The 16,498-nt window shown below is 38.6% G+C and overlaps 1 protein-coding gene across 4 annotated transcripts in view; it reads left to right on the plus strand.

Moving 5' to 3' along the window:
* The window catches only part of Nebl (nebulette), a 170,690-nt gene extending 154,515 nt beyond the window's left edge, over positions 1-16,175 (plus strand). For all 4 annotated transcript variants that reach the window (XM_013515481.1, XM_013515484.1, XM_013515482.1 and 1 more), the window contains 2 exons: positions 9,559-9,665; positions 10,964-16,175. In XM_013515481.1, the coding sequence (XP_013370935.1) occupies positions 9,559-9,665; positions 10,964-11,140 (284 nt within the window). In that variant the 3' untranslated portion in view covers positions 11,141-16,175. The remainder of the gene's footprint in view (positions 1-9,558; positions 9,666-10,963) is intronic.
* The last annotated feature ends 323 nt before the right edge of the window (positions 16,176-16,498 follow it).

Here is a 16,498-nt window from a genome sequence, read left to right on the forward strand (position 1 = left end):
TGCTACTCTGTCTTGGAGCCAGCCAATTATGGACTAAAACCTCTACAAACTGTGAGCTAAATAAATCTTTCTGCCTTTAACTTTGGGTGTCAGGTATTTTGTTTCAGCAATGAGAAAAATAACTAAGATAGTGTCTAATGTAAAACCTCCTTTGGGGGCTTCTTGTGGATTAGTGCTATTCCCTAAGTGTCAGAATCCAAATTGAGTAGATCAAGAAAAAACAGATATGTAGTCCAGTGGTTAGTCTTTAAAACATGTATTGCAGACACACCTATCCAATAAGTACCTGTAGAATATCCCCTGCAATGGCACAAGTAAATTTTTTTCCATTGTACTTAAGTAATTAATCTTTAAGATTAATCTGTACAACATTAGCAGTAATGTTTATGTAGAGGAAAACTGAGATTTGCTATGAGTTGACTTTTCAGTTGTGGCATAATTTGTATCTGCAAGTTAGTCTTAGTGACATAGGTCACCTAAATAGAAAATAGCATTTCTGTCTATCTGCCATTCTAACCTTTCCTTTTTTCAGAATTGGGAATGGAACCCAGGGCCTTGTGCATGGTAGTCAAATGCTCTTTGAGCTACATCTTTAGCTCTTTTAAAAGTGTCTTTTCACTTTTTAATTTTTTTTGGTTATAGGGTCTCACCATGTCATTTAGGCTGGCCTTAAACTCACTGTGTAGCCCAGGCTGGTCTCCAACTCCTTTGCCTCAACCTGCTGGTTGTAGACACCATCATGCCTGGCTCTAATATTCTCATACAGAGTCTCTTTAAGTTTCTCAGACTTGCCTTGTGATCCTCCTGCTCAGCCTTCTGAGTAGCTAGGATTACACGTGTGTACCACCACACTTGGCTCATTTTACCATTCTTTATTACTTTGATCTTGTAAAAGAACTGCCGCAAATTATGTAGTTTTTCTTAGGAAACTATGCATTGCCATTACTGTTCATTTCTGTGTGTGTGTGTGTGTGTGTGTGTGTATTGGGGGTAGTACACACATGTGTGTCTGTGTGCGTATATACCACATAGATTTTGTGCCATAGGAATATTAGTAATGACTCTGTGATTTGGGGCAGAATTAATTTCTTTTTCTCAGTGATTATACTGCTTTTACTTGTGGTTTAAATTGTTGTTGCAAGTTGGGTGGTTCATCCTGGCTTAAATAGGTAAAATGAGAAACAAATCTGAGGAAAATAAGGAATGCCAATTGAAATTCAAACCTAAAGTAGGAATAAATTAGCTAAATTATTCTGAAGTGAAACAGAAGTTCTTAAATCTGATGCTATCTAGTTCTGCATAAACCATGTTATGTCTTAGCTCAGTTCTGTCTGGGACTATTCACAAACTATCCTTTTCTAAATAAGGGGATATTTCTGAAGCACAGTGTATTGGTTTTCTGGGGTTGTCAGAGTAATCAAATTTAAATGACAGATAACTTGAAGTATAAATAATTTTCTGCTTTCTCAATATGTGGGAATTGTAGAGTCCCCAAAACAATATTTTAGAAGTACTTATTGTAGACAGCTAAGTTAAATACATACATGAAATCCTGAAATGTAATGTGTACAGGTATAGTTAGAAAAGTCCAAGGCATGTATGTTTCCTTTTGCAGTTGATAGATAATGAAGAATCTTTAGCTGGGGATTTAGCTCAGTGGCAATTTAGCTTGCCTGCCTGGCAAGTGTGAGGTCCTGAGTTTAATTCCTGGTACAAGAAAAAAATCTTCAGATATTGAATTTGTACTTTATTTAAGCAATGCTATGTACCTGATTATTTAAATGTATGGAGGAAAATGTTTAAATTCATGGTTAAATTGTCTCCTGGATTTAACTGTATTTTCAGCTAAATGCTTAATATATCCATGGCAGTAATGCTTAACACTATTTTGATGCTAACGTCATAGAGGGAGCATATTTTCAGGCAGAAGGACTCTGCCGTCACCATGGAAGTCGTTCCTCAGTGGGAAAGTAGTTGGAGTTGCATTAGGAGCCATGGTATTGATGAACATAGGCTTGAAATTATTCATACAGGATAAGTGACTGATGATTGTGCTGCATAATATAAGGTGACATTGACAAGGGGAAGAGAAAACAACCATCTCCCCCTCTCTTTCAGATTCCAGTGACTTGAAGTCTAAAAAGCCACTGCTTCCAATGTAATGTCACTTTATGTGATTGTGTTTGTTTTTCCAAAGGCAAATGAATTTTGGCACCAGAATTTCATCCAGAAATGTTCTGGTACCTCATCAACCACATACACACAGGCTTCGTCTTGGCTCGATCCCCCGAAGCTTACACAAATCCGTGACTCACAGGGTCATCTCTGTGGGCGGAACACGCCTGACCTGCTCTTTCCTTGGCACGCGCCCACACTCAGGGAGTTTGCCTTTCCCTGTGCCTGGCTCCCTGTGCCCCCAGCAGGAGCTGCTTCCTCTTCAGGTTTCACACGGGGCCCTCTTTACCCCTAGTGGCTTCCCTGCCCTTCAGACCACAGTGTTCTTGACTCCTAGAAGTCACAGCTGTCATTTGGAAATTGGTTTTGCACTATCTTTGTCATTCTTCCGTGGTCATTTTGCTTTCATATAAGGTCAGGAGTTTGGGTTCTGGACTCAGATCGCTGGCACTACATGCTGGGTCCCATCTAGTGCTGATATTTGTGAAGCTGCTTAGCCTTGCTCATCACCGTATTCTCTTTCTGTGAGGTGCAGACTGAGGCGATGATCACATTAGCCAGTGCATGTGATGCATTGAGCCCAGGGCCTCACAGCGTGAGTAGGGGAGCTGCATGTGCCCAGTCACTGAAACCTCTGTGTTTTGGGAACACTAGGAGGTCCTATCCTAAGCATTCAATTTATATCACTTAACTTTTACTGTGTGTATATTTCATAGTCTCTGAGAAGCAGAATCTTATATTACATCTTTCCCCATGCATTTTCCTAGGGGTGTGTCCCAGGCTGCTTCATTATTTTTAAATGTACATTGCATTTTCTCAAAAGAGACTCTGAGACCACATAACAGTGTGAGTATACTTCATTCCAAAGAATTGTATACTTAAAATGATGAATTTTATGATATGTACATTTTACCACAATTAAAAGATTTGCAATCTTAATGTTAATAATCTTGTTACTATAATCTAGTAATATATTACTTATAGTAGTAGTAATGATGTTCAGCAAAGAGTAGAAAATTTGCATGATGTTAATCCGGGAATTTACACGGAGAAAGTGATTAGCAACCTAGCATTGGTGGGGAGATAATTCTGGAGTTTTCAAAGCCATGTTTGGGCTGCACAGTTTCCTGTACCTCTGTGGTGGTGACCAGGTCCTCCCAGGGGGAGCTCCTTGGAAGTGGGGTCCGACCTCCCACCCATAGTGGTCCCTGTGGCACCAGCCTTGCTGGAAGTGGTGCACGGTAACCTCCAAACCATTCCACTGCAAGCTTCCGCTTGACCCTGATTTCCCACAATTCCTGGTTGCTTCATAAATCGCTGGTTCAAATATTTGCCTCCACAAGTACTGCAAACAAGGCATCAGGGGTGAGAGGGAATTTTGGGATAGTGTGTTTAAGATAGAGCCGTGCGTGTCTCTGAAGTTGTCGGGTGGGTGACCTCGAAGTGGACAGCTCAGTACACCGGCTCAGTGGCTGCTCCTTGGAATCACCTGGAAAGCTGAACGGTCACATTCCCATACCCAGTGTCCCTTTTGCCAACTGAGATTCTGATTTACTTGTTCTGAGGACCAGGATGTAGTATGTTTTGCAAAATACCAGGTGAATGGAATGTGTAGCCAGGGCTGACTCTGTTGCAAGTAGCCCAGCGTTGTCTGTCCCCCACCTCATTTTTCCCCACCGTTCCTTGCCTCTGCTGGGACTGGAAATTCAGCCTAGGAGATAATAATGACAGCTTTTGTTTGTATGGTTCCCAAACTTTGAGCATTTCTTTTGTTTCTTGATAGCGATTTGATGCATCTTTAAAACTTGTTTTAACTCAATTGTAGATTTTGTCATTTTCATATTAAAGTGTATGAATTCCTTGTTTATTATGCAGTAAACCTATTTATTAGGTAGTTATTGGTTCACATATTATCATTAAAACCCAACCAAGTGGGGCTCAGGGTGTAGCTCAGTGGCAGAGCAGCTACCTCATATGTGAGCAGCTCTGGGTTCAAGCCCCAGTACTGCAAGACGCCCAACAAACTACTGTAAAACCTAGCAGCAATCTGGCCTGTTTCAGCAAAGAGTAGGGAAGAGGAAATAGTTTTTTATAGTGTTAAGAATTTTTTTGGAGGACGGGATGTAGTTCAGCAGCATGCACTTGTCTGGCTAACGTGGGGGTCCTGAGGTTGATTTCTGGCTCCAAAAAACAAGAAGAAGAAGAAGAAAAAAGAATTCTTTTGGATTAACTGGGTGTGCACACCTGTCTCCCAACATTTTGGAGGCTGAGGCAGGAGAAGTGCTGTAAATTTGAGGTCAGCCTGGGCTGCAAAGTGAGACTCTGTCTCAAAAATGGAAAAACAAAAAACCTCTTGGATTATCAAAAGGATCTTGTTGTTAGATTAAGCATAAATTTTGTGGCTCAGTTCTTATTCATGGCTTGTGAAGAGGCTCTAAGGACATCACATTCTGACATGAATCTTGATGACATTTTCACAGCTATTTGAGCCAAAAGGTCCACATCATAGGACCTTCTTATCAGTTAGCTCAGTACCTTGTTCACAGACTAGAGAGGCTGTAGCTCAGATCAAGTTCATTACTTAATATTCACTTTTTTGTAGACAGGGTCTTGCTGTGTAGTCCAGCTGCCCTTGACCTCATAGCACTCCTCCTGCCTCAGCCTCCTGAGTGCTAAGATTGCAGTGTGTACTACCATGCTCAGCAAATACCCATTGTCTTACTCCCCCACCCAACACCTAGTGCTGGGAATTGAACCCCACACCTTGCAGTGGCTAGTCAAGTGCCGTCCCACTGGGCTACACACCTATCCTATAATATCCACTTTCAAGGGAGCAGAATTTACATATTTTTAGCAATTCCATATTTCCTCATCGATTGTCTAAATCATGATTCTTTGTCTTAAAGCCAAAAACCAGAATGAAACCTCATTACATTCTTTGATGTGCATTCACTGGTAAAACTGAAATCAAATATTAGAAAACCATGCCAATAATTTCACTGTATCCTGTATTCTTTATTGGAAAAAATTCTGAGAGGTGATTTTTCTCCTTTTGTTCTGGAGTTTTTTTTTTTAAAAAGTAAACCCTTGAGAAAAAAATGCCAAATCATTTTCTCAGTTGATTTGATATCCGTAGTCAGGTCTTTTTTTTTTTTTTTTTTTTTGTTAATGAGACCTGGGCCATCCATTGAACTGCCTTGTCACTGCAAGCCGTCAATACTTGTCCTTTACCTTTTTCCCTTGCTCAAAGTAAGGCATTTTTCATTAGCACGTTCGCAGACCACAGTGGCGACGGTTACTATGTGGAGTTGGGGCATGCGCACAACAGCTTAATTCCTTTGTCGCCTTCGCTTCTCATCTCTCCCTGCTCCTCCCACTCAGTCCTTTTCCTTTTCCCATTTTTTCTTTTATTCTCTTTTTAAATCCTGTTTTCCTTCCTTCCCTTCCCCTTCCATTTCTTATTCCCCTTCCCATTTGAAAAAAGACCTCCCTACTTCCTACTATGTATCCTTTATTTTACTCTTTATTTAAATTTTGGGTTTTCTCGTAGAAGAGAAACTGTTGTTTGCACTTGTGTGTCGGATTTATTTCACTTAACATTGCGATCTCGAGGTGCATCCATTTGCCTACAAATGACTCGTTTATTTTTCTCCACTAACTTGACTTTTACACAGTGCCTTCCCTAGTGAGGATAACGGTCCTGCTTATTAGGCTTTCAGCCTGTGCTTTTTTTGTTGTTGTGTTTTGGAACAGGACCTCACTAAGTAGGTCAGGATGGCCTTGAATTCATGATGATCCTCCTTCCTTAGCCTCTGGACTGCTGGGATTACAGCTGTGTGCCACCATGCCTGGCCATCGTGTGCGCTTTACGTAATAGTTATGATAATTAAAGAACAAAATACAGAGCACCAGGCACACCACGGATCCTTGAATAATGCTCATCCTCTGCTTTCACCCGTGCTGGGTGTGTCCTCCAAAGTAGACTTCTTTTTGCATAATTTTCCCCCTTTTCTATGGACGCATTTCTTTAATTCATTTATTTTCATCTTTGTACATTTACGTATCATTTTCCTCTCCCTTTTCCCATTTCAGATTTCTTAAGCCTCTTAAAAATGTTTGTTTCTCCCCTTTCACGTTCAGTTTCACGATTTTCATTGATTTCTTTATTGTAGTTTTATCTCCTACAATCCCATGAATCCACATTGGAAAGAAAGTGTTGGTGCTGGCTTTTGTGGAGGAACTTCATTGGGCGTGGGAGAGACGTTTGGTTTTAGAGCTCTTGGAGCATGTTACAAGGAGAGCCTGGGTGCTTGGGTCTTTAGATCTTTGGTCAGTGTGACTTGAAAGTTGAATCACACTTCTGTCTTTGGTTGTTGCCTTAGGATAATGAAAGCTTTCGTTGTGTGGCTTTAATGTTATGGCAGAAAAAAACTCTAATTCAAGACTCTTGGGTTAGAAAACTATTGTACCTTTGTTGCTATCCATCTGTACCAGTGCTAACGAAATCTGACCACTGTTTAATAAAGGGGCATCATGTGTTTTTCTCTTGTATAAGATGTCCTTATTGCAAAGTTCGCCTAACATCTTGCTTTTGCAAAACCGAATTCCATATTTCATGGAAGAAATCCCAGACATGGAAGATTTATCTTTCAACTGAATTTTTAATAACTTGTATTTACAAAGCCATCGCTTGTAATTTCCTTTGTCTTGTTTTACCTGTCCTCCCCAACCCCTGGCACACACATAAAAGGCATTCATGTAATGTAACGACAGACAAACAGTCTTCACCCCTCTTTTGGAATTGGTATTATTTTTACTAAATTGATCCCTCTGGGCTCTCATAGCTTTATTTTTATATTATTCATAGCTTTATTGGCGCTTCCTAAAAACTTTTATTATGCCAGATAATTAGGTTTTATAACCCAAAAGGAACTTGGGTTAAGTAATTCATCCAGAGAGGGACATGAGCGTAATTAATAAAGGCATGAAGACAGGGCTTGGTGCATTCTATTTACTCTGTAGCATCTCATTCTGAACCCTCTCCCCTGTTTTCTCACTCACACCAATTTAGGATTAACACATGACTTTCATTTCTTGCTATACTGACAGCAATAGATTACCGGGCACATCTGGCGACTGAATAGGCATAAGTATTTTGAAAGCCAAAATTAGAGAACCCTGCTGAGCAACAATTTTTAAATCATCAGTACTTATGGGCACAAAACTGGAATTGTGATGTCTACACTCTGAATAGTAATGCATTATAGAGTCTGAGATAGCTTATAGTTTTCACTGTCTTTTCTTGAAAGATTTCCCCTCTGATATTTTAAGATGGTTGTGCTTTGTGCATAAATTTTAAAGTTTGTAGTGAAATGGTGCAACAGTGGATTAGAATTTACTTTTTAAGTAAATGATTAAAGGTGTTAATATTTAAACTTTATAAATAGATTCACACAATGGTAATTGATGAAGAAATGATTAGCCTAAATGGGTTAAGGACAAGTTCAGGACTACCAGTATGGGATATGTGATCCACATTGCTGATTTATGCTTCTGTTGGAAATGCCCTCATTAGCCAGGGCTACTTCCTTGATTTGGAAAAGGGCCAGTGGGCTGGTGCCATTATGGCTGCCACAGGGCAATTATGTTTTTGTCACTCTTTCTATGCCCGCCATGCCTTGAACATTGTGGACTGTCTTAATTATTGTTAACCACTAGGGAGACTTGCTGTGTGACAGGCAGTTGGCAAGCTCTATGTGTGCACATTAACTGATAAATATTTGCTGAGAGGTGAAGGAGGAAATAAATTAGTGATCAATGCTTTTAGCCTCCAACACACAGAAAAGACTCCTTTACTCAGCTACTGAAGGAAGGAGCCTACATGTTTATGGGAATGTCATTATTTTTCTTTGTGAGTAGATTTGAACAGTATCCTCCACATCTCTTGACATTCAACACCTAAATTAAGTTGATAATCTTAAAAGTGCTCTTCTCTGATTTAGTTGGTGTGTAGTGATGTTTTTATAATATACCCCAAGTGAAGATGTTGGCTGTTTTTCTTCAGTGCTGTATCTGGACATTAAATATAATTTGTAACAATATTGTAATATAAAGTCACTCAAGAGATAATAAAAGAATACCTAATCAACCTAATATCATTATCATTGGGATAATATATTAAGGTTTTGAAATATTCTGATGATTAAATGTCTTTAAAGTATTGATGATCTTGTGTATCATTAGAATGAATTTGTCATTTATAAAATATTATTTATAACACCCGATTATATCTGCTTATTCTTTTTATTATAAAAAACTATCCTGAATGAATCAGCCCCTTATAATTACTTTCTATAATTAACCTAATTAAACAAAAATAGCAAACTATTATGGATTTAATAGTACATGTGTCATACAATTTTTACCAATGTGTTGTGATTATTCAAAACATAAAGAGGAGCATGCAACTAAAATACCTTCATTTTTAGCTCGTGCTTCTGGTTACAAACACTTAAATACTGAGAGAAACATACACAGACATAGATGTCTGTGGTTTTTGTGTGTTTTTATCTAGCTTCTGTGTTGATTGCTCTAGAAACCAGAGTTCTTCATAATAAAAACTGTGTCTTTTGACTGTCTAATTCATAGGAAGGGGAGCACACACCAAATTAATACCATTTTGACACTTTTCTTTAAAACAGAAGGATGAAGTCTATGAGATTCAGTAAGTGGTCTGGGGGTCTGGTTTCTGTGGTCTGGTTTGTAAAAAAAATATGCATCTCATTTGTTTAGCTTTGACTTATGGTAAAATATAAAGATTTCATATGTTCTACAGAAAGATTCTTTAAAGAGTATAGACTTTTTATTAATTGCTGAAAAAATACGCTGTATTTACCATCTTTGTTGAGGTAATAATCAGCTGTGTGTCTTTAAAGATCAGAAGTACCCATTCCTAAAAAAATACCCACGAGAATATTGGCAAGGTCTTTAGTTTGGCAACCCAATTAAATTCCTTTCACAGTTTTGTTTTTCTTTTGGAGAAAGCCTGAAAGAATTACATAGCCAAATAAAAACATGATTTTGTTAAGGTATGATAGGAAATGTTTGTTTTGTCCTTAGGTTCCTTTAACACAGCATCTGCAGCATAATAACAAAAATAAAAAAATATAATTCACTGCATGCTAACCTGATTTTCAATAGATGTTCTTAATTCCTGAGATATGGACTAATCTCAAGATGGCTTATAATGCCACTGCTCAAATTTCACTTGACACTGAAAATGGCCTTTTGCTTCGGAAGCTTCTAGCCAAGCAGGAAGGCACCTTTTGGGCTTGGGAGGGTTTCGGAAGGTGGCACTAAAAAGTGTGTGTGTTCTCTGTGCAGCACCTGTGCTCCCTGGGGCTTATCAGCAGGGCCATTCCCCAGGCTACGGGTACATGCACCAGACAAGCATGTCTTCCATGAGGTCTATGCAGCATTCACCAAACCTGGTAAGTGTCACACTGAAGCGTTCCTTCCTTCTAGGTCTTCTACTTGTGCCTCCAAAATGTAGAGATGTGCAGAAAACAGGTGAATTGAATAATGACCATTTTCCTGCATAGCTAAAGGATACACGATGGTTGGGAAGTAACAACCCATGTGACCATCTATGCACTCTTTCAAAGGAAGTAGAAAACTTACAAGAAAACATACAAGGGATCTGTTAGTGGAATGTCATAATGGTCACTTCATGATTGGTATTAGCCAGCTTTGATCTTTATTTGGGCCTAAAAACTGCAGCTATCTGATGGTTCTAGAATGAATAGGTTAACATTGATGTTCATGAAAATGCCCATGAAGCTTAAGTGATGAAGCCAAATAGCAAATAGAGAGGATTTTGAATGTTCCCATCACAAAGAAATTATATGTCTGAGGTGGTAAATAGGCCAGTTACCCTGATTTGATCATTATAACAAGGATTTAGTTATATATACTGCAATACTCAGACTATATGCCACATTTTTGTCACTGTGATACAAAAACCATAAAGTGGGCATATTGTAGATTTTATTTCATGTGCATGTATGTATGTATATTACTAGAGATTGAACCTAGGGCTTTTGCACTGGGATATGTGCCCACCTTTTTTTTAAAATTTTGAGACAGAGTTTTGTTAAGTTGCCCAGGCGTGGTTCAAACTTGCAATCCTCCTGCCTCAGCCTCCCAGATATTTTATATATTTTTGAGGGGCAAAGCTCATTGCCTCTGCCTGGGGACCTGTGACAGAGAGCCAATGGGACTTGGACCTGTCTGCCACTATGGAAGGTTTTGTTCCCTGAAAAATGCAGAACAGGGAGGAGTCTACATAGACTGAGATTACCTGAAGCTGGAGGAATTGGCTGTACTCTTCAAAGCCTACCAAATGACAGGCTAGCTATTATAGTTGTTATTTTTCATTTTTGTCTTGTATTTTCTTTATTTCTGCTCTGACCCTTCAATATTGTAGTTTTTTTTTCCCCCCTAGACTAATGAATTTGAGATCAAGACAGGTAGTTAGATACTAGATTTTTTTTTTTTTTTTTTTTTCCGGTACTGGGAATCGAACTCATGACTTTGTGCTTGCCAGGCAGGTGCTGTGCCACTGAGCTAAACCCTGAGCCCCTGGATACTAGATATAAATTCATAGATTTTCAAAGACAGCCTGCTTGAAACCCTTCCTGACAGCGTGCGTGGGTTGGCTTGCTGGGAGTGGAATTTGTGGTGGTGCCTGCTTTGGTGTTTGTTATTAAACCCCTTCTTCCTTTCTCAGAGAACCTACCGAGCCATGTATGACTACAGTGCCCAGGACGAAGATGAGGTCTCTTTCCGGGATGGCGACTATATCGTCAACGTGCAGCCCATCGACGATGGCTGGATGTACGGCACGGTGCAGCGGACCGGGAGGACGGGCATGCTCCCGGCAAATTACATTGAATTCGTCAATTAATTCTTTCTCCCTGCCCTTTGAGCTTTATTCTAATGTATTCTAAACTTAATCTTTTTAAAACCTAGAAGATACTTTTAAGACAACTTGGCAGTTATTTTCCAATAATGTACCCTTGCTTTGACAATTAGACACAAGGTACCAGGGAAGTAGGAATGACTTTGGAGTGAAAACAGCAGCATTCTCAGTAATTCCTGTAGACAACAACATGGTGTCTGGAGGCCTGGTGCTGCTAATTGTGTTTGTGATTTCCTTTGATTGGCTCCTGAACCCTTCCGGAAAATGTATTTTTGTAGACTTCAATAGAGACATTGATTGTCCCTTATATGTAACGAGTATATGAGACTTCTTAGTTGTCCCTTTGGAATAACCAGAAGCCAGTTCTCTTCACTCAGTGACACAGCCAGTAACTTACAAACTGTTTAGCTTTTGAGTCATTAGGCAATTTCCAATTCAAGTGAAAATTGTCTGATATAATAAATGTAAGCAGTGGCAGAATGACAGTCTGGTTAGAGTTGCACTGACTGACTGGTGGCCTTAGGGACTGAACAGGACATTGCCTTGTTCCTGAGGCCACTGGGGTCTGTGTATGTCTCATTTGTACCAAGGCCTCTCCTACTTTCCATTTATATTCTCTGGACCCGAGTTTATGCCTGGTCCCACAGAATGTCAGGACTAAATAATGTCACAGCTACTCTGCAAAGGGCAAAGTTTAATGTCATCTGTATTATTTCCCTAGGAGTCTTTACCCTGTTGCATGTCCTGTAGGTTTGGCTTCTGTTACTAACACAAACCACGTGGCTGATATCTACAAGCCCTGTCTGTCCTCTAGTTAGCAGCTCATCAGAAAAACATCTTTAAAAGTTGCTTGAGATTTTCTTGCTGTACCGCACTCTAGATTCGAAGGCCTGACATCTTAGGAAATACATGTATACTCTAATAAATAAGTGATTTAGGTGCTTACTGAACAGCTTTCATTAGTTTAATGCCACTTGTGAATTCAAAGTAAAGAAAATTTAACAGGACCTAATGAAAATATGAAATTTGGAGTGAACTAGGAAAAAAAACAGCAAATGAGTTTGCTTTGCACAGAGATGATTTGACTTCTTATTTTGGAAAATGATATTCAGATTCAAGAATGGAAATGTAGCCTCTAAGAGTGATTTCATCAAGAAAACTTCCTTTCTACTCTCTGGTTTTTGTTTTCTAAATTACTTTCAGAGGGTGAGATAGGAATGTCATCAGAGATTTTTCAGGGTAGTTTTCAAAAAAACGAATGGTCGTGTTTTGAGTGACTTTGCAGGCTTGTGCTAGATTCCCAGCCACAAGTGTAAACCATGCTGGATGTGCTCAGTGCCTGCAGTGAAGGTCATCAGTAGATTGATGTCCATTGGCAACTCTGTGTTTTTCTGATTGTGCCCTTTATTGTGACTTGCAACAGGGTAGCATTCATGTAGGCTCTGACTGTGTCATTGTGATGAAATTGAGAACAGCAAAGTCACAAAAATGTCTCTTAGGTATCTACTTGGTGTATTCAAAGAAATTAACAAAGCATTCTGTTACATTTTTTATTGAAGTGTTTACTAGCCTAAAGGCCAAAGCTGGTTCAGTTACACCTTGTAAAAGTTAGCGACATACTTTTGAAAATCTGCACTTTCCTTTAATTAAGCTTAAAGAAGGAAATAAGCTTCATTATACTAAAGCTGTATCTATCTACATAGCACTGATGTAAAATTGAAAAGAGAAAAATGCAAGCAAATTAATAGAGATTTTTTGGAAAGGGTCTTTATCAATTACCAGATAACCAGCTTACCTGATTTTCTGTCACTTAAATGACCAGTCATGATTAAATTGATTATAGTGTGTATCTGTCTTGATGTCTTATATACAGATCTAATTTTGCAAAAATCTGTACATTAAAACCAAGGGCAACAAGCCTGCTTAATTTTATTATACTAAATATGCCTTTATACTTCACCCAGTCAGACCATTTTCGGTACATGGATATAAAAAGTCACTGTTGATTAAATTTTCAGACTAAATGTAGGACAGGTACAAATTTTGATACACAGCACATATACAGGAAGAAAGGCAACAGACTTGAAATAATGCTTGTAATCAGGAAAGGTACCATCCAGCAGTAGCTTGTTGTTTCCTACTTTTCTCATCCACTAATTTTAAAATCAGATTCAATGAATGTAAAAGTCAGTACATATTTGGGGAATATGTACTGTGTCCTACAACTTTAAGCTACACATAATATTTGTATAGCAAAAAAAAAAAATATTTGTGTAGCAAAATGTTTAAGCCTTTAGGAATTAAGATCTGATCAGAATTTAACTAGGGAGTATTTATTTTCGCTAAAGACTTAGGCAGAACAACATATTGCCTGCTGTTGAGGTTTACAACTGGAGAGTGTTGGAATTGTTACTAACACTTGTCAGGATACTAAGCATCTCAGTAGAATACAGGAAATGTGTGTGTGTATATCAAAGTGCTACTTTTATCACATCATTTAAAAAACCTACATCCTCGAGCAGCTTTTCTACTTCCCACATGCCTTCAATTTGATAAACAACACTCATAGCTAAGAAAGAGTTTAAAAGCAAGTCCTTTAAAACTCAAGTTAAAGAAGACAGTATATGCTAAGCACAGAGAGTATGCACATGACCCCTAAATTGGATTTGCCCTTAAACTGGACCCAAGCACAAGGAGCTGTTGGAAACATTTTCAAAAGTTTCTGAAAACTGAACTGTATGTGGATCTTATTTCTCTTGAGAAAAGAATAACAACAGAATACATTGGTTTTGTTGTTAAGTTTTTGTAGCAAATGTTTTTTGCTAATTCTTGTTCTCTAGAAAGCTTGCTACTTCTAACCTATGGCCAAATGAATTCTGTATGTCTTCTTGTTATTGTTTGCACATCCGCAGCGTAGCCTGGTTTGAAATATTTATCTGGTTGTCAGCTGTCCTCGGAGGTTCAGCGTCTTCCCACGCCTCTTGACCTCCATAGACCACACAGGAATTTGTAAGCACAATTTCCATAAGTACCTTGTATAAATACGGATGAGATTAGACCAACCCCTCCTTAGCTGTGAGGTACATTGTTTAAAGATGATGACAATGGTGTGTTTTTGCCGGTTTTACCACAGTCTTTCTTTCCTGATCCTCTCTGTGCTGAGCTTTCTAACACTCTGGGAATTAGGAAGAAGATATTTCTTTTTAAAAGACAGAGTAGAAATTTAAGAGGTGCACCTTGTTTTCAGGTTCATTCAACTTCAGTAGAATGTTTTTAATGAAAAGATAAAGAAAACGGGAGTGATCTTTACTAACATCCCAATATATAGTAGATATAGTTTATACCAAAATTATACTACAAATATATTATACAAAGATAGGTGCCTTTTTGATTACCCTTGTTTATCTATTATGGTCTTGGGAAAAAACCAAGCAAGCAAGTTTCTGCCTATTCTATAGTAATATTTTATTATACATGGTTGGTATTTTTGGGGTGGTTTTGAGGGATGTTCCTGACAGATATTACAGGTGATAGCTGATTTTATTTTACCATTAAAGGTTTAGAACTTTAGAAAATGCTGACTTCTTTCATATGTTTCTGAAAAGTTCTTTGTGGATTTATATATAGTTGAGATGTATAAACATTAAACCTTAGGTTTGGGATTTAAAATATGTATTGTATGATAGAATAATTATGTGACAAGGCTGAATTCACTATGTAAGATGAATTTCACTTCACGAGTTAATTTCACCTTAGCTTTTGCTTCTGATAATCTGACAGTGGCCAGTTGGTAGCCATGGGTACTCTGGCATAAGGATAATAAAGCTTTAGTTAAGGAAGAAGCTATGTAAACCAACTTGTTTGCTAAAATGTAAGTCTCTTTCTCAAGTATTTCATGCCTGTTAGGACCCTTTCTAGGCAACTAACTAGCAACTACTGATGATCAAAAAAAGCCAAGACAAAGTCAAGACATTGCCATCCACAATGCTTAGACTAGTGGAACCCACAGGTGGGTCTCCTCCCTGGTTGTCCATATTCCTCCATTATATTCATGGAAACTTCATGTGCTTTTTTGCGTTTGATATATGGAATCCAGTTTGCATAATGCCCCCCCTTGCAATCCACTTGCTGTTCAGAATTTATTTTAAAGGAGAAAGAGAAAACTGCATCACAATTCCATTCTTTAATGTCCATACAGTGAATTGCAGAGCATTTTAGAACCAGCACCAAGTCTGACAGGCATGATACGTGTGGAACTATTGGTCTTTGACCTGTGATAAAAATGCCAATTTGAACTGTTGTGGTTTGCTTTCTGTTTGCGTCAAAATATGTACAATTATGGTTGATGGTTAACTTGTAAGAGTGTACTAAGTTGGAGAGCATTAACAGTTTTGAAGGAAACATTTAATACTTTGCAAATGAAGGGGCTTACAGGATGATACGATGTTATTAATATAATTTGGCTTTTGTTATGCAAATTGTTAACACCAGCTATTAAAATCTATTTTAGTAGAAATGCTTTAATTCATGTTTTTTTCCTCTACACTGTGAATCTTTAAGCCTTGGTGAACTAGAGAAAGGTAATGCTGCCCAAAGGACTAACCTATGCAAATGAGTTCACATTTTTGTGGATGTCACAGTAAATGTGTAACAAGACATTATTCCCCCCGCATAATGTACAAAGACATTGGACAACACCTTAAGCCTAGCATCCCGTATGTATAGTGTGGTTCACTCACAAACCCTTTGAGACTACCATCCTCAGTAGTATTAGTATTTGTCTGAAAGCAAATTGCTTATCGAAATTATTTGAATGATGTCAGAATGGGACCGATAGATGGACGTGTGGGGTGTAGCCTTCCCATGGTCCGTGCAGATGTTCTCCTGTGATAGAACTGTGCTCTCACACGCACTCCCTTCAGGGTCTTCTATTCTGTATTTGTAAAACATTATAACGCGTTCATTTCCTATCTATCTCTACACATTTGGTTTGCTTAAATAAATGCAGGATAAAACAAAACGGTTCTACTTCTTGGCCGTCACCGTGGTTTCTCGGAACGTGGGTCACTAGACACAGGTAACACAGCATGTTACCTGGGTGTTAGGTTTATCATGACCACTCGCGTTAAACTTGCCGACGATGCGTGCTGGTTGCAGGGTGTTTACACTGGTGAGTCATTCAGTTTGTTTTCCTTCTCGGAATCAACTCAGTTTCAGGTGATGCCACTCTGATGCCTTTTCAGTCCCAGATTCGTTCTGATTTCATATCACAGTACTGCACTAATGCATCACTGTGGTAAACCTCTTTCAAAATTAAATTCCTCAGGTACCCTGTCTAGTACC

Source organism: Chinchilla lanigera, unplaced genomic scaffold (genome assembly GCF_000276665.1).
Source record: "Chinchilla lanigera isolate Chin_1 unplaced genomic scaffold, ChiLan1.0 scaffold00028, whole genome shotgun sequence".
Lineage (NCBI taxonomy): Eukaryota > Metazoa > Chordata > Mammalia > Rodentia > Chinchillidae > Chinchilla > Chinchilla lanigera.